At 37.1% G+C, this 17,151-nt stretch overlaps 3 protein-coding genes across 3 annotated transcripts; all 3 read right to left on the bottom strand.

The window, feature by feature from the left end:
* Positions 1-4,088: 4,088 nt before the first annotated feature.
* Positions 4,089-5,948, bottom strand: LOC111490929 (L-ascorbate oxidase homolog). The gene is made up of 2 exons (XM_023139587.1): positions 4,532-5,948; positions 4,089-4,440 (listed from the first exon to the last, which is right to left on the bottom strand). Exons 1-2 carry the CDS (start codon positions 5,893-5,895, stop codon positions 4,140-4,142), a joined length of 1,665 nt encoding a protein of 554 aa, XP_022995355.1. The 5' UTR covers positions 5,896-5,948; the 3' UTR covers positions 4,089-4,139.
* Positions 5,949-9,632: 3,684 nt separating this feature from the next.
* Positions 9,633-11,466, bottom strand: LOC111490931 (L-ascorbate oxidase homolog). The gene is made up of 2 exons (XM_023139588.1): positions 10,018-11,466; positions 9,633-9,943 (listed from the first exon to the last, which is right to left on the bottom strand). Exons 1-2 carry the CDS (start codon positions 11,376-11,378, stop codon positions 9,643-9,645), a joined length of 1,662 nt encoding a protein of 553 aa, XP_022995356.1. The 5' UTR covers positions 11,379-11,466; the 3' UTR covers positions 9,633-9,642.
* Positions 11,467-12,809: 1,343 nt separating this feature from the next.
* On the bottom strand, positions 12,810-16,265 carry LOC111491365. Its single transcript, XM_023140271.1, has 9 exons — positions 16,093-16,265; positions 15,311-15,451; positions 14,990-15,092; positions 14,739-14,798; positions 14,498-14,557; positions 14,214-14,414; positions 14,015-14,126; positions 13,684-13,901; positions 12,810-13,227 (listed from the first exon to the last, which is right to left on the bottom strand). Exons 2-9 carry the CDS (start codon positions 15,439-15,441, stop codon positions 13,135-13,137), a joined length of 978 nt encoding a protein of 325 aa, XP_022996039.1. The 5' UTR covers positions 15,442-15,451; positions 16,093-16,265; the 3' UTR covers positions 12,810-13,134.
* Positions 16,266-17,151: the final 886 nt, after the last annotated feature.

Below are 17,151 nucleotides of genomic sequence, written 5' to 3' on the forward strand. Positions count from 1 at the left end.
ATGCTGTCAATTCTGTCAGTCAATTCTTGCATGCCCCTACTGCAGATCACTTTCTTGCTGTCAAACGTATTCTTCGCTATGTTAAAGGAACACTCCACTTTGGTCTTATCTTTCGTCCATCCACTGTTCCTAGTACGCTAGTCGCTTATTCGGATGCTGACTGGGCTGGTTGTCCCGATACTCGTCGTTCTACATCCGGCTATTCTATTTATCTTGGTAACAATCTCATTTCTTGGAGTGCCAAAAAGCAACCTACTGTATCACGCTCCAGCTGTGAATCTGAGTATCGTGCTCTTGCCACAACTGCTGCTGAACTTCTTTGGGTTACGCATCTTTTGCATGACCTCAAGGTCTCTATTTCACAGCAGCCCTTACTCTTATGTGACAACAAAAGTGCTATTTTTTTGAGCTCTAATCCTGTTTCTCACAAGCGGGCCAAGCATGTTGAACTAGATTATCATTTCCTTCGAGAACTAGTTATCGCTGGCAAACTTCGTACACAATATGTACCCTCTCATCTCCAAGTTGCTGACATCTTCACAAAGAGTATTTCTCGACCTCTCTTTGAATTTTTCAGATCCAAGCTTCATGTTCGTTCAAATCCGACGCTCAGCTTGCGGGGGGGTGTTAAGGATAGTTGACCGTTCATTATAAGGCAAATATCTAGATATTTGTTTTACATTACCGGTTACCATATTTTCCCTTTTACTAAATGCAAATATATTGTATTCATTTATTATTCTTTCCTTTTATCGCTATTTCCTTATTATTTGTAATTTACCTTATTTCTGTAGTCTGTAAATGATTATAAATAAGACAACTCTCACCACCATTTGGGTGTGGTGGATTAATCAAACATTAACACTTAATATTCATATTTTCTATGGCGAAGGTATAGTTTTTCTTTTTTGTCTAAAAAAAAACTCATTGGCGCCGAGCGTGAGGGAATGCTAGACGTTTGGTAATTTCTCCTCCGATCAGAATAAAAGATCCCATTGAAGCGGCTAATCCCATGCATATTGTATGTATATCTGGTTTCACAAATTGCATAGTATCATAAATAGCAATTCCGACTATTACCCCTCCACCGGGAGAGTTTATAAATAAATACTGATCTTTGTTCTCATCCTCTATACTGAGATATATCATAAGACCAATAATTTGATTCGAGATCTCGCTCTCAACGTCTTGGCCTAAAAAAAGTAATCTTTGTNCCCAAAGTTTCTTTTTTTTTTCCTTAAAAAAAAATATTTCGTAGTCTTTCATAACAGAAATATTGTTAAGAGTCTTCCGTCGTGAAAACAAAAAAGTTTGTGACGCTGAAAGAGGCCTCCGATAAATCAGCTAAAATCGCAAATGCCTTTTATCTCATACTACTCTTTCGATACATAACCTAATGGTTTAGAAAAAAAACAAGAAAAAAATTCTCATATCGAATTCAAAGTGCCATGCTATTATTACTTAATATTCATATTTTCTATGGCGAAGGCATAGTTTTTCTTTTTTGTCTAAAAAAAAACTCATTGGCGCCGAGCGTGAGGGAATGCTAGACGTTTGGTAATTTCTCCTCCGACCAGAATAAAAGATCCCATTGAAGCGGCTAATCCCATGCATATTGTATGTATATCTGGTTTCACAAATTGCATAGTATCATAAATAGCTATTCCGGCTATTACCCCTCCACCGGGAGAGTTTATAAATAAATACTGATCTTTGTTCTCATCCTCTATACTGAGATATATCATAAGACCAATAATTTGATTCGAGATCTCGCTCTCAACGTCTTGGCCTAAAAAAAGTAATCTTTGTTGATAAAGTCGGTTTTGGATCTCTACTTTACAGAAACAATATTATTTCTGGTGTCATTATCCCTACTTCCTGCAACTATCGGGTTGCACTTTTACCCAATTTGGGAAGCTGCTTCCATTGATGAATGGTTATATAATGGTGATCCTTATGAGCTAATTGTTCTACACTTCTTACTTGGTGTAGCATGTTACATGGGTCGAGAGTGGGAACTTAGTTTTCGTCTGGGTATGCGTCCTTGGATTGCTGTTGCATATTCAGCTCCTGTTGCAGCTGCTACTGCTGTTTTCTTGATCTACCCAATTGGTCAAGTAAGCTTTTCTGACGGTATGCCTCTAAGAATCTCTGGTACTTTCAACTTCATGATTGTATTCCAGGCTGAGCACAACATCTTTATGCACCCATTCCACCTGAAATTACCATTTATAAAAAGTACCATATAAATGACCTGAAATTATGTATGATTTGAGAACGGAAGAATGAGAAACGATATGATATGAATGATGAACGATATCTGAAACGATATGAAAAATGATATGATATGTACTTAATGCTAGTGGGGTTGTATTAAAGGATAATGAAAATGTAGTAGGGGGACCTCATGCATTATGTGTGTTCATGCAGCTGGGGGGATACCTCTATCCCATCACGAGGGTACGGACGCGTACATCCACAGAACAACAATTGTTATGCTTTGTATAGCGCTGCCGTGACGGTTACTAGTTTTAACGGGTCCCAGCATAAGAGGCTCCCAGAGTATGCCCACCGAATAAGGAAAGTGGCCCAGCGGTGTGCGAACTAGTTGGTGAGCCCATACTCGCACGTATGGTTGACGATGACGATCACATCGCAACTCGAGACCATGGCACATGCATAGGGTAGTGGTATTTGTTTTCTTAGACTTAGGCTAGACTATGATGTTTTTAACTTAAACTCTTATTCATAATGTCGTTTACTGTTGAGACTGATTTTTTCATTCGATGACCTAGGTGACTCGATCTTAATCCTGAGCTAACCATGAACTCCTGTTTTTTTGGAATTATCCTTAGATTTGCATGGGTGAGAGTGGCTCAAGTTCACCGGGGTAAGACTGGGTAAATGGCTGGGGACGTGGGGGTGCAAGATGGAATTCACTTCTACCCACTTTTAGGGATAGAAGAGAGGTAGTTTTCTTAAGTACTGACTCCAAGTCTTGAACAAGGGGCCCCACCCTCTCATTGGCCTGAGAAGGATTCGGTTTATTGGTTGGACCACAAACCAATTGTTCATTAGAGGATCAGTGAGACATAAGAAACAAGAAGTAACTTTAGGGGTAGAACGGTAAATTGACCCAGCTCTAGTTACGAACAACCTGTGAAGGATCGACTTACTAATCATAGTTGTATCAAATGGACAGAAATATATATATAGTGAGGGGAGTGCAACTACTAGGCTATAGAGGAATGTCCAGTAGTTAATGAATGTTGGTTAACAAAGTTTGAGTTTAATCGATTAATTTTGGATTGTTGGAGCCCATGATCTATAGGTCCGTTAGGTCCCTCTACTAGCTCATATCGAACTAAACCATAGAACATTGTGACGAGTGAATTCGAAGTGTTCGAATTCAAATTAGGGAGAATGCGCTACATATATGCGCTTCATGAACAAGGGGCCCTACCCTCTCATTGGCCTGAGAGGGATTCGATTTTCAGGTTGACTTTTAGGTTTCTTCAAGTTGATTTCAGTGTTGCAGAGTATCGTCAAATCTGTGGAGCTGTTGAAAACTGCTTCTTGGTTTGTTGGCTCTTGGCGTCTCTTCCGTCAAAGTTTCTCCTACATCTTTTGCTTCGAGATTCTTCTTCTTTATGTGAGGTCATTGTTGGGTTTTATGTCCGTCACACAATCGATTTTCACACAATCGATTTAGAAAATTTATGTTAATTAATAATTCTTTTTTAGTTATATATACTTTTGTATCTTAACAAAAGATTTGAATAAACAAAAAAATCCCTCGTATGTGTTTATTCTAATAATATGAAATAATAATATCATCGAATCATATAATTTATTGATGTCTTAATTAATACAAGCTTAAATTAATAATAAATATTTTAATAATTAATTCATGAATTTGAACTTTTTATTTAAAAATTAAAAAATTGAATTAGTATTTCATCTAAAATAATAATCTGTAATTATTTTAAAAATTAAAGGGGTAAAAGCAAAGAATAATTAAAAAAAATAATAAGAAGAATAAATTCCTTTATTTTTTATAGGGAAGAATCATACATTAAAAATAAAATAAAATAAAATAAAATAAATGGATTGAGGAAGAAAATGGGGGATGAATGGTCTCAAATGGTATACGGCTTGGGTAATGGCATGCCCTTCACCACTCCACATAGCAAAGTGCGGTCTGGAATGTTGTACTCATCTCGGAGCGAGAGTGCTGGGGACAGGACACTGACATACAGTTGTTGCCCCAAGTAACGGTTTTCTGTCAGCTCAGACCTCAAGTTCCACATTCCACAGTTGTCGAAGGTCAGAAGAATGGCCGCCCATGACTTGGGAAATACTTGGATGGTGTGCCTGCTCACCGCATCAAGAAGATTGTAGTTGGTTCGCTTTTCTGGAGACCATTTCCCAGGCTCGATGCTGCAAACCACATTAGACAACACAACAATTCACTACCCATATATGCCATAAGTCATTGGGGGAATGCAACAATTGTATCACTAATACTTACGCAACGGCAAAGAAGGAGTAGCCATTCAAATGCCATGACTGGAGCCTCTTCTCATGGTTCTCAAAAATGATCTCCACGAAGTTGCGGTAGGTTGCATTCAGAACATTCGGAGCCACAGTGATGGTGGTGGAACCTTCTGGTATTCCCTCGTCGGTAATCACGTCGTACTTGAACACCTTCTCAGGGACTCTGAAGTATTCCGCAAGCTTCAATGGAGTTTCGGGTTCGACATGAGAGACGCCGTTGATGGCATATCGTAGCTTACCGTCGACATTACCGAAGGAATTGACGAGCTTGATGGTGCGAGTAATGTTGATGGAACCATAGCGGAAGGAGCCTTGGGGGTTAGGCCTAGCAGCACTGGCAGTGAGGTTCCATCGGAAGGTGCGGAACTGATTGAGGGACCAAGCCCAACCCATGGGTGCCTCGGGGAGATCAGAAGAAGCAGGACCCTTGCCATTGGTGTATCGAATGATGGCCTTACTCATGTGAATGGTCTTCATGAACCGAGTGGACGCCACCATGTAATAGTCTCTGGGCTCTTGGTTGGCAGTGACCAAAACAGAGAAGCATTGCCCCACGTGGACGTCCAGGGATTGGTAATCGTTTTGGACCACGTGAGAGCCCTCCATCTCAACAAGCTTCATGGGATGGTTTTGGATTCTGAAGTTAAGCGATGTCCTAAGCCCCACGTTGCAAATCCTGTACTTGTAGGTCTTCTCGGGCTTCATGGTGAAGAGCGGCTCGTCACTGCCATCGCCCTTTGCGTTCTTGCCGTTGATGAGGATGCCGTCGGGTCTAGCCAGGGTGCGGCCGCTGTCCAGGAGTTGCTTGAGAGCGGTGTGGCTCTTGGTATACCAATCGCCAATGAGGACGGTGTAGTCGTCCTCGGGGTCAGCATAAGGGACGGGGATGAGTAGACGGCTGTTGATGCGGAGGCCGCCGAAGCCACCGGCGGCTCGGTGCATGGCGGTGGATGGGTAGTAGAAGAAGCTTCCGATCTGGTCCTTGACCTGGAAATGGTAGGTGAAGTTGGTGCCAGCAGGGATGGGGCAGGTGGTCCCGGGAAGGCCGTCCTGCCAGCAATTCTTCCTGTGCTGGATGCCGCTCCAGTGAATGAGGAAGGGCTCGTCGAGGTGGTTGAAGATGTTGACGACGACGTTGTTGTTGGTGGTGGAGTTGATGTTAGGGCCGGGGAACTCGCCGTTGATGAGGATGCCTTGCTGCGGAACGCCAAGCGGAGAGATGGTGCCGTAGGTGACCTTCCAAGTGAAGAAGAGGTAAGGGTCTTCGGCGCGGACCGTCCAGAGCGATGCAGTGGAGAGGCAGAGCAGGAGGGCAAACAAGAACAACCCAGAACCCATTTCGGTTCTTCCTCCGCTTTGGAACTTGATATTGATGCGTGCTTTATTCCAAAATCACCGCCGTCCTTCAATAGCTGCAGCCTATGATTCCCATAAAACGCCTTGCCTTGCCTTGCCTTTCTGAACTTCTTCCCTGATGGCTTACCCCTTGCAATGCTCTGTTTAAATACCCATTCCCTCTCCCTCTTTCCCTCTTTCCCTCTAACCTTCTCCTATTTTGCTGCCTTCCTTCCTTCTCCGCCTCTCCTTTCTATTCCTTCCCAATTTACTCTCTCCTTCCTTCTCCCTCCCTTTCTCCTACTAAATTTATCGCTTCAATTTTGATTCATATTTATTTTATTTTATTTTATTTTATTTAAAGGTTCGTTTTGAAAAAAATTAAATCTTTAGGTTGTTATCAAGAATAAATCTAGATTTTTTCTAATTAAAATTTTAAATAGTTTTATTATTATTATTATTATTTTGTAAACGAGTATTTTCTCATTTGTTAATAAAATAATTTGTTATTGTATATCGACTGATAACACTATTGATATAGTTTATTTTGTAATTGTTTCAAATAATTCTATTTGTATAATACTTAACCATAAAATATGTAATCTTTTGTAAATTTGTTAATCGAAAAAGTTAATATTTTAAGGTAAAGTTTTACAGTGAATTTAATATCTCTATCATCTTGGGACTTGATCGTTGGAAATTAAATTTTTTAATTAATATTTTGAAGAAAAAAATGTTTATTATATTTGATTAATAAATATTAAAATGAAAATTCAATTTAATTAAATATATATTAAAATTCTCACATTCCTCCTAAAAATCCCTTGTTTGGTTTGGAACAAAACAATTAGAATTAGGCTGGTTGAACTCGAATGAATGTGTATCATCCATAAAGGGGATCTTTCAATGGAGAAGATCCGTCGACGTTAGAAATGTATACCAATTACAACAATATTAATGCGGTGAAGAACGTTAACAAACGAAGACGTGTTTAGGGAGAATTCAAAATCAGGTATTAGTTGGAGAACTTTGGTTCCAAGGAAGAGAAGCTAATGTCACTATAGTATTCAAAATTTAATTTGAAACACATGTCAATTTATTAGTGGTCTTAATTCTCATAATTTTATCATTAATTTATAAATAAACATTATTTTTTATTTATTTATTATTATTTTTTTTTTTTGAGAAACAAGGGAGAGATTAATTAAATTGAAAACATAATCGTCACTATCATCAATATCGCCACTATCATCAATATATAAAATCGGCATAAAATTGAATAAAACATTCCTAGTCATAGTGACAATTCTAGTTACAGTACTGTTGATGATTTAGTCGGCATTCGTAATTTCGTATCTGATGACACTTTTTTAGTTAGGGACAGTAATTTCGTATCTGATGACACTTTTTTAGTTAGGGACAGTAATTTCGTATCTGATGACACTTTTTTAGTTACGGATAGTAATTTTTGAGATTGACAATGATCCTTCTTTTGTAAGTGAACTAGAAAGTTTTTTTTATAGTTTTTGGAACTCTACTTATAAAAATAATGTATCTAAGAGTGATGATTCAGACTATGATAGTTGGAATAATCACATTAATAGTTGCATTGACAGTTATCTTCGGTCTCGAATCTGTATTGATAGTTACTTTTTAAGTGGTAGTCACAATTACAGTGACAGTTACGTTTATAGTTACATTTGTGGTGAAGGTGGAAATAGTAGTGAAAGTGAGAGTTCCAGTATAAGAACTAGCACGGATGGAAGTGATTTAACTAGAACGGAGAGTTCTACGGAAAGTTCTACGGAAAGTTCTACGGAAAGTTCTACGGAAAGTGATACCGAAAGTTCTAATGATCTAGATGGAACTAAAAAATACAGGCATTTATGGGTTCAATGCGAAAATTGTTATGGATTAAATTATAAAAAATATTTTAAATCCAAAATGACCATTTGAAAATGAGTAGTTCAGATAGAATCGAACTTTTGATTGATCCAGGTACTTGGGACCCTATGGATGAAGACATGGTCTCTTTGGATCCCATTGAATTTCATTCGGAGGAGGAACCTTATAAAGATCGTATTGATTCTTATCAAATAAAGACAGGATTAACTGAGGCTATTCAAACAGGCACAGGTAAATTAAACGGTATTCCCATAGCAATTGGGATTATGGATTTTCAGTTTATGGGGGGTAGTATGGGATCTGTAGTAGGCGAGAAAATCACCCGTTTGATCGAGTATGCTACAAATCAATTTTTACCTCTTATTTTAGTGTGTGCTTCTGGAGGAGCAGGCATGCAAGAAGGATCAATTATCAATATATAAAATCGGCCTATTCGGGGGATTCAATTAACCGAGAGTCAGAAGCTGAAATTTCACATCGACTATCAATAGGTTTAGCCAGGGCGTTTATAACACGACCTAAATAAGCCTCGCTTACTGGTATCTGAGCAATTCTTCTCGTTGCTTTTACAGAACTTCCCTCGTGTATCAGCAAACCATCACCCATTAATACAACACCAACATTATTTGATTCTAAATTTAGAGCTATGCTTATAGTACCCTCTTCAAATTCGACTAATTCACCTGCCATTACTTCATCAAGACCATAAATACGAGCAATGTCGTCGCCTACTTGAAGTACAATACCAGTATTGTATTGCTCAATACGTTCACGGATAATATTACTAATTTCATTTGCTTGAAGGGTTACCATGAGTATTCGTAATTCTTTTTTTAAAAAAAAAATAATAAAAAAAAAACAATGCCTACGGTAGTTAGTTATTTCTTTCATCGTCGGGGGAGTTATTGTCTATCGTTGGCCTCTATGGTAGGGGGCTTGAGAGACGGTGGTTTACCCTGTGGCGGATGTCAGCGGTTCGAGTCCGCTTATCTCCAACTCGTGAACTTAGCCGATACAAAGCTATATGATAGCACTCCATTTTTCCGATTCGGCAGTTCGATCTATGAATTATCATTCATGGACGTTGACAAGATTCTTCCATTTAGCAGCACCCAGAGACGAGGAAGGGCGTAGTAAGCGACGAAATGCTTCGGGGAGTTGAAAATCGCCTTTTGTTGTTCAAAACGAATAGTTTCATTTTTATAATTTTCTTGTTCTATCTCAGATCCATTCAACTGTTCAATGACCCCCCACGGAGTTCTTAATTTTAAATTGTTTTCAAGATCCTCTGTTTTCGATTATCTAATAAATCACTTAATGAAAGTGATTGTCTTCCATTCATTTCAAAACTTCGACGATCCCTTCCCGAACCAAACATGAATCTTTCGATTCATTTGGCTCTCACGCTCAATTATTGCAATTATTGCAAATTGATCATTAATCCAAGACCTGAATATTCGAGGGCACTTCTGACCAAACAAACAATTGGTATAAATAATGCATAATATATATTATATTTTATTATATTGTGTTAAAATGATATAAAAATTATTATTATTATTTTATCCCAACTTTATATGTTTTGATAATAACAAATCTTTTATTAATTAATTATTTTAGTGTCGAAAAGATATTTCCAATGATGTGGACAAATAAAATTGTGACATGTGGATGCAATTTTTAAATTGTTTTTTTAAATGTGTTTAATTTCAAAATTTTCAAAAAAAAAAAAAAAAGAAGAGGTGGATAATGATAAGAAGAATTTATTATTATTTTTTTTTTATTTCCAACAATAATACATAAAAAATCATTTAAAAAAAAACCCCTTTACAATTGGAGGACGGCTCAAATGGTATATGGCTTGGGTAACGGCATGCCCTTCACCACGCCACATAGCAAAGTGCGGTCTGGAATGTTGTACTCATCTCGGAGCGACAGAGCTGGGGAAAGGACGCTGACATACAGTTGTTGTCCCAAGTAACGGTTTTCTGTCAGCTCAGACCTCAAGTTCCACATTCCACAATTGTCGAATGTCAGAAGAACCGCCGTCCATGACTTGGGATAAACTTGGATGGTGTGTCGGCTCACAGCATCAAGAAGATTGTAATTGGCTCGCTTTTCCGGAGACCATTTCCCAGGCTCAATGCTATAAAACACATAAAAACAAGAATTAATTACCCATATATGCTATAAGCCATTAATTGTATTAATAATACTTACGCAACGGCAAAGAACGAGTAGCCATTCAAATGCCATGCTTGGAGCACCTTCTCATGGTTCTCAAAAATGATCTCAACGAAGTTGCGGTAGGTTGCATTCAGAACATTAGGAGCCACAGTGATGGTGGTTGAACCTTCTGGTATTCCCTCGTCGGTAATCGTGTCGTACTTGAACACCTTCTCAGGGACTTTGAAGTATTCTGCAAGCTTCAATGGAGTTTCGGGGTCGACATGAGAGACGCCATTGATGGCATATCGTAGCTTACCGTCGACCTTACCGACTGAATTGACGAGCTTGATGGTGCGAGTAATGTTGATGGAACCATAGCGGAAGGAGCCTTGGGGGTTAGGTCTAGCTGCACTGGCAGTGAGGTTCCATCGGAAGGTACGGAACTGATTGAGGGACCAAGCCCAACCTATGGGTGCCTCTGGAAGATCAGAAGAAGCAGGACCTTTGCCATTGGTGTATCGAATGATGGCTTTACTCATGTGAATGGTCTTCAAGAACCGAGTGGATGCCACCATGTAATAGTCTCTGGGCTCTTGATTGGCAGTGACCAAAACAGAGAAGCATTGCCCCACGTGGACGTCCAGGGATTGGTAATCGTTTTGGACCACGTGAGAGCCCTCCATCTCAACAAGCTTCATGGAATGGCCTTGGATTCTAAAGTTAAGAGATGCCTTAAGCCCCACGTTGCAAATTCTGTACTTGTAAGTCTTCTCGGGCTTCATTGTGAAGAGTGGCTCGTCACTGCCATCGCCCTTTCCGTTCTTGCCATTGATCAGGACGCCATCGGGTCTAGCCAGGGTGCGGCCGCTATCCAAGAATTGCTTCAAAGTGGTGTGGCTCTTGGTATACCAATCGCCAATGAGGACGGTGTAGTCGTCTTCAGGGTCAGCATAAGGGACGGGGATGAGTAGACGACTGTTGATGCGGAGGCCGCCGAAGCCACCGGCGGCTCGGTGCATGGCGGTGGATGGGTAGTAGAAGAAGCTTCCGATCTGGTCCTTGACTTGGAAATGGTAGGTGAAGTTGGTGCCAGCAGGGATGGGGCAGGTGGTCCCGGGAAGGCCGTCTTGCCAGCAATTCTTCCTGTGCTGGATGCCGCTCCAGTGAATGAGGAAGGGCTCGTCGAGGTGGTTGAAGATGTTGACGACGACGTTGTTGTTGGTGGTGGAGTTGATGTTAGGGCCGGGGAACTCGCCGTTGATGAGGATGCCTTGCTGGGGAACGCCAAGCGGAGAGATGGTGCCGTAGGTGACCTTCCAAGTGAAGAAGAGGTAAGGGTCTTCGGCGTGGACCGCCCATAGGGATGCGGCGCAGACGCAGAGCAGCAGGGTAAATATGGACACGAAACTCATTTTGTTAGCTTCCTTATTTTGCCCTTTTTTTTTTTTTTTTTGTTGCTGTTGTTGTTTTGTATGTAAGCCAAGTTGGTTCCCTGATGGCTAAGCCTTGCCAGCCTTAGTTTATATAGTGGTTCTTAGTTCATTTCCCAACCATTTTCTGCCCGTTTTTTTCTCTAACTGTCCCCTTTTTTCTTGCTTTGGATGATTTAGCGCCAAGTGTATGACTCCCCTTAATTATAGGAGGTTCTATTTTTTTTTTTTTTTTTTTTGAAGAATATAATGTGATCTTAACGTACCTTGAATGATTATATACGATGGTTAATTTAATTTGAATTATGTTTAGTTTTTATATGGTTATTAAATTTTTTATTATAATTGTTTGCGGAGAATTATGAGATTTGGGTGGATAGTATTCTTGTCTCTGTTATTAATTTGAGTGGTCGTTGTTGTTGTTTATGTTGTTTCAATTACCTTTCAATGGCTCGATTCATTTAGACTGTGAAAATGTTTGTTTCTTTTGTTCATTTGAGTTTAAACTTGACTTGTAGTTTTGGGAGATGGCACTTGAAAAGAGTTTTAGAGATGAACTTGCTACCGGTCTATATGTGGCTTGACTTTGTCTTGTAAACTATAGCTTTCACCTCTAGTGGTTTTATTATCGCTCATGACTAATGAAGGGTGTGTTATGGAGATGTGGCTTGGGGTGTTCAAAAAATTAAATGAATTGACTTGAAATAACGTTTGAGCTAGATTGAATTCAAATAAATAAAAAATTTGGGGTTAAATAGATTGAATTGATTTCATAATTATTTATTTTCTAATCATGAATAAAAGTAATTTTAACTAGTTAAAAAAAAAATTAAATATATATAGGAGTTGAATAGTAAATCTTAATTAAATGTTTCAAAATAAATAAATAAAATTTTTCCGAAAAAATCGTAGAGATAAAAATTATTTGGTTTTTCTGATAGCAATTTTTTTCAACCAAATAACAATTTATTGTTTTCTTTAATTTTTAAAAAATATATGTTAATTTTTTTTAGACATAACGTACGCCTTATATCTTCCATTTATTAGATATACTTTTACCAAAAAAATTTAATTATTCATAATATATCTATAAATATAAAGTAATAACAAATATATAATATCATAGTAATAACAAATATATTATATCACAATTTTTGTTTTAGATTTATATTTAAATTTGAGTTTTTTTAATGATATAAATGAAAATAAATTAAAAAATAATTTAATTCTAAAAAAATATTTTCACAAAAATTAATTTATAGTAAGGAAAAAAAAAAAAAAAAATCTTAACTTTTATTTCAATTTAAGAACCTATTATACATAAAATGAAATTACTATCTTAAGCCAACAAGCTATTAGATACAATGTTAAAAATTTAGCCACGAACATTACGTTTTAGATCCGCCACCGAGCGAGCGAGCAACCATCTGTTAACATTGATACAAGGTAAAGTATGATGGGAATAACACATTTATTTTCTCCTTGCTTACAATGAAATCACATAAGAATATAAGGGAAAACCAGAAAGCTTCAATACTCATACATAACAGCAGCAGAAGCAGCAGCAGCTGGTGGAACATAGCAGACAACCATGCCACAGGTAAACGGGAATAACAACAAAAAAAATACCATAATATCTATTATGACAAATTAATGGCATCATCGGCTATCTCCCTGCGAGGATACACCACCTAAAAAAATTGCTCAACTGTTCTCCATACAATGAGGAACGAGATTTTTAAGAGTCTTGAGGTGTCTCAAATCTCGTTGGGGTGTCAATACCCATCATACAGCAAAGGCCTGATATTAGGATTATGAGCAACACGATCCCCTGCATAGATGGAGATTTGGAAGCAAATTTTAAGTCAAAATGGCAGAACATTTAACCAGTGAGACTTGTGAAGAACATGCATAACGAGATGAAAGCGTGCTAAAAGAGAGGTAATATGATCAAAGTTTTGGGGAAAGGGTAAAAACTTTATCAAGAACTAATAGCCAAATAGATATAGGAATTGGTGCACATATGATTTTTACCATTCAGCGGCATAAGCAAGAAGATAACCAGAAATTACCACCAAATATGCCATTTAAACAGTGAGACTCATGAAGAACACACATAACGAGATGGAAGCATGCTAAAAGAGAGGTAATATGATCAAAGTAATGGGAAATGAGTAAAACTTATCAATAACTAATAGCCAAATAGATATATGATTTTTACCATTCAGCGGCATAAGCAAGAAGATAACCAAAAATTACCACCAAATAATGACAGTTAGTTACTCACAACAAAGAGGCCCTCGAGAAGAGATGATTTAATTTGGCAGACTTCATCACAAAAATTTGCTGATTTAGTTGATCCATTTCCAGAGGAACCCTCAGCAAGAAATCTATCAAGCTTCATAGAAGTATGGCGAATGGAACGAAAGGGATCCGATACATAGAGAATTTCATACTTTGACCCAATATGCTCTGCAGAAGTCATTATCTCCAACAAAGCTTTGCCTATAATAATTTCAAAATTCAGCATAAAATGTTGTTAGCACTACAGCCATAATGTCAATCATGTTTCTTGTTCTAATAACCATTGTAAGACAAAGTAAAATGCGTTAACATACTTTCAGAAGCCCATGAATTAACTTCTTTAGGAGAATTGGAACCTCCATGACAGAAAACTACCAAATCTGTCTCTCCCTTTGGCTTCTTTTCCATTCTTGAAACCATATAATCCTACTCGTTTGACGTAGAAAGACAAATAAGAATATCACAAATGTTCTAAGAAAACAAATGACTTTAGTCATATAAAGATAGATTTACATTAATTGAATGCTGCAGGGGAAGTCTCTGGAACGATTCATCCTCAATGGAGCACAACTCATGGAAGGCACTATTGCTGATTCCAAGATCATGCCCACACGATTGTTTGAACTCTGAGATCAATGAATTTTCAATCGTCCCACTTTCTGGTGCAGCCACATAAGGAAATGCCAAGGAGAAGTTAGACCTTGAGAAAGAGCCCTGTGAAAATTGATCCTGAAATTAGAGACAAGACTCAAAGACAAGCAGTTTTAGAATTTATAAAGCAAATTGCTTTTGCAAACCTTTAGTAAGTCCTTAAGGTTCGGATCCACGTGCCTGCTCAACATAAAATCTGATTGCAACTATGAAAACCAAACAAATCGTCAAGGAAAAAATATGTGAACCAACATAACAATGCATCAAATTATTATAAAAAGTTTTTGTGGTACATTAAAAAATTTGCAAGAAAATAATTGAACAAATTCACCAATTAAAGAATTATATGATGAAAACTGATAGATCTCAAAATTCATATATTCCTACCTCTGAACCAACAAAGACTATTGCAAGATCCACATGCTGCTCTACATTCTTTCTCGAGCACTGAAGAATTAAATAATAAATAAAATATAAATATAAGAAGAAATCAAGTAAAAAGAATATACAAAAAGGCAAAACAGCTAGCTTTTCTAAAAATAAAAATTGTGCATGCAGAACAGACTTGAAATGTACAAGGTATCTTTAAAAACTAGTGATAGAGAACTTCAGAACAAGATGTGAAATGTAACAAACACCAGAAATTTTGACCAGCCCCCTTCATACAGAACAGACTTTGCCAGCTCCTGTGGAGAAATGGTCTGGTAATCAACAGATTTTTCAATAATGTTGTTTGAAAACCTGCAACCATATAGTACAACTATTAAATTATGCCTAGAACAATGATACATAGTATATAACATGTCCAAAAAGGAATTTATGGGGACATCTAAAAGTTAGAGACAATTGATCCAACAATGAAGAAGGCAATCCTGATCAATTGTATCTAAAAATCAACTTAAATATATTTATCATTCATTTGCAACAAATTAACACACACAAAATGTCATACGGCGTACCCATGGTGATGATGAGGAGACCAGAGGAATGCAGGAACAGTGGATGGCAAAGATGAGCTAGGTTCAAATGTCGCTGCCACCAGGAGAACAACAAGAAGCAAACCCAGCTTGGGCACGTCCACCTTCTTCATCTCTCTGTTTCTGCACATCAACAAGATGAGGCGAGTCCAGAAAGAGTTGGAAGTTCAAATATAATTTGAAAAAACATACAACAAGATATAACATACATTTAAAAAACATATAAAAAGTTAGAGAGTTTAGATGCAAAATAATCAAATTGTGTTTATCGTTCAAATGTTGGCCAAATTGGATCTGCAATGTCCTCTCTCACTTGAGCCATTCACTTAAACGATGTCTTACCAGGGCAGAGAGACTACTTTTGTAGTTTCTGAAAGTTTTCACATAATTTAGGAACTTCTAAAAATTTTAGAAACAAGAAATGGGAAAGATTTTCATATATTCACATTTATTTCTATTTCATTTTGATTTCTTCAATCCAACCCATTCGAACATGGGAGGAATTGGAATGAGTTCAAATTTAATCTAAAATCCTTTCAAATCCGTCTTATTTCAGACGAAACCAAACGACGAGACAAAACAGGATTTGAAATCAGATGGAAATTCAAATCCTAATTTTTTGTTCAAACCAAACACAATAAATGACACTTTAAATCCGTTCTGATTTGAAATCCTTTCAAATTCAGGGTTTCCAAACAGATGGGGGAAAACAACAGGTAAATATCATCAGAAACTGATTCCAAAAGGAAATAAATTTTGTTTACCAGAGAAATCAACGCCGAAGTAGATTAGATTAACCCTTCCTGTTCGTCGCTCCTGACAGTGAATGGCGCAATTGAAAGGGTTTATCACGGTGATTCTCTTCGAAACAGCGATCGAATAGCGAACACTCGCTCGATCTTAGATCTTCGAAATCAATATGCTTTTTTATCGTTTCGTTCTCTCTCTTTTTTATTTAATTTATTTTAATTTTATTTTTTGTCTCTTGTTAAAAATTCGTCGTAATATTCTCCCATTTTTCCCCTTTAAAATAATAATTTAGGTAAATTGATAATATTCTAGAATAAATAACAACTATTTTATTGGTTTTTCCTCTTTTTAGATCAATTCAGTAATTATTTAATTTTCCAAAAAATAATTTAATTGAAGATTTTTTAGTTTTATTTTTTAAAAAAATTGAATTCTTTTATTATATTGAGTAGGAAATTTAAAATTTAATAGAAATCTTAATTATAGGTCATAGTAAGATATCAATTATTATTTTAAAAAATATTTAGATTTTTAATAAAATAGGTTCGTATTTATAATTATTTAAATATTGGTTTAATTTATTAAAAGAACGGTAACAAAGTTTTTCAATCCTATTTTAAAATAAAATTTTGTTTTTAGAGAGCGTTCTGTCACTTATTCATAAGTCAATTGGTATAAAAACTATGGGCGAAAATCAAAGGCACTGAACATAACTTATGACAAATAGACATTGAGCTTCATAGATCTGTGCCTGACATGACAATGAGGATCCCATGTATGACAAATAGACATCGAGATTCGAAAGTTGGGTGATCAGTAGCTTCCAACCCCATGAGTCGCCCTTGTCAATCAACCATATATGTATATATATAGTCCGTGCATGGAATTGTAAAAATAATATTAAAATTTTCGATAACGGCTTATATTATGTAACAACCCAGATCCATCGCTAGGTGATATTGTTCTCTTTGGGCTTTTTCTTTCGGCTTCCCCTTAGCTTTAAAATGCTGTTTGCTAGGGAAAATTTATTCATTCTTATAAATGATGGTTTGTTCTCCTTCCAACCAATGTGA

The sequence above is a fragment of the Cucurbita maxima genome, unplaced genomic scaffold, assembly GCF_002738345.1.
Source record: "Cucurbita maxima cultivar Rimu unplaced genomic scaffold, Cmax_1.0 Cma_Scf00016, whole genome shotgun sequence".
Taxonomy (NCBI): domain Eukaryota; kingdom Viridiplantae; phylum Streptophyta; class Magnoliopsida; order Cucurbitales; family Cucurbitaceae; genus Cucurbita; species Cucurbita maxima.

What these genes read in the sequence shown, in the direction of transcription:
- LOC111490929 (XM_023139587.1), bottom strand. Translation starts at nt 5,895, where the DNA reads ATGGGTTCTGGGTTGTTCTTGTTTGCCCTCCTGCTCTGCCTCTCCACT. An exon ending in TACTCCTTCTTTGCCGTTGC is followed by an intron (nt 4,441 to 4,531) that starts GTAAGTATTAGT and finishes TGTGGTTTGCAG; the next exon opens with CATCGAGCCTGGGAAATGGT.
- LOC111490931 (XM_023139588.1), bottom strand. Translation starts at nt 11,378, where the DNA reads ATGAGTTTCGTGTCCATATTTACCCTGCTGCTCTGCGTCTGCGCCGCA. An exon ending in TACTCGTTCTTTGCCGTTGC is followed by an intron (nt 9,944 to 10,017) that starts GTAAGTATTATT and finishes TGTGTTTTATAG; the next exon opens with CATTGAGCCTGGGAAATGGT.
- LOC111491365 (XM_023140271.1), bottom strand. Translation starts at nt 15,441, where the DNA reads ATGAAGAAGGTGGACGTGCCCAAGCTGGGTTTGCTTCTTGTTGTTCTC. An exon ending in GGGGCTGGTCAAAATTTCTG is followed by an intron (nt 14,799 to 14,989) that starts GTGTTTGTTACA and finishes TTAATTCTTCAG; the next exon opens with TGCTCGAGAAAGAATGTAGA. An exon ending in ACCTTAAGGACTTACTAAAG is followed by an intron (nt 14,415 to 14,497) that starts GTTTGCAAAAGC and finishes CAATTTTCACAG; the next exon opens with GGCTCTTTCTCAAGGTCTAA.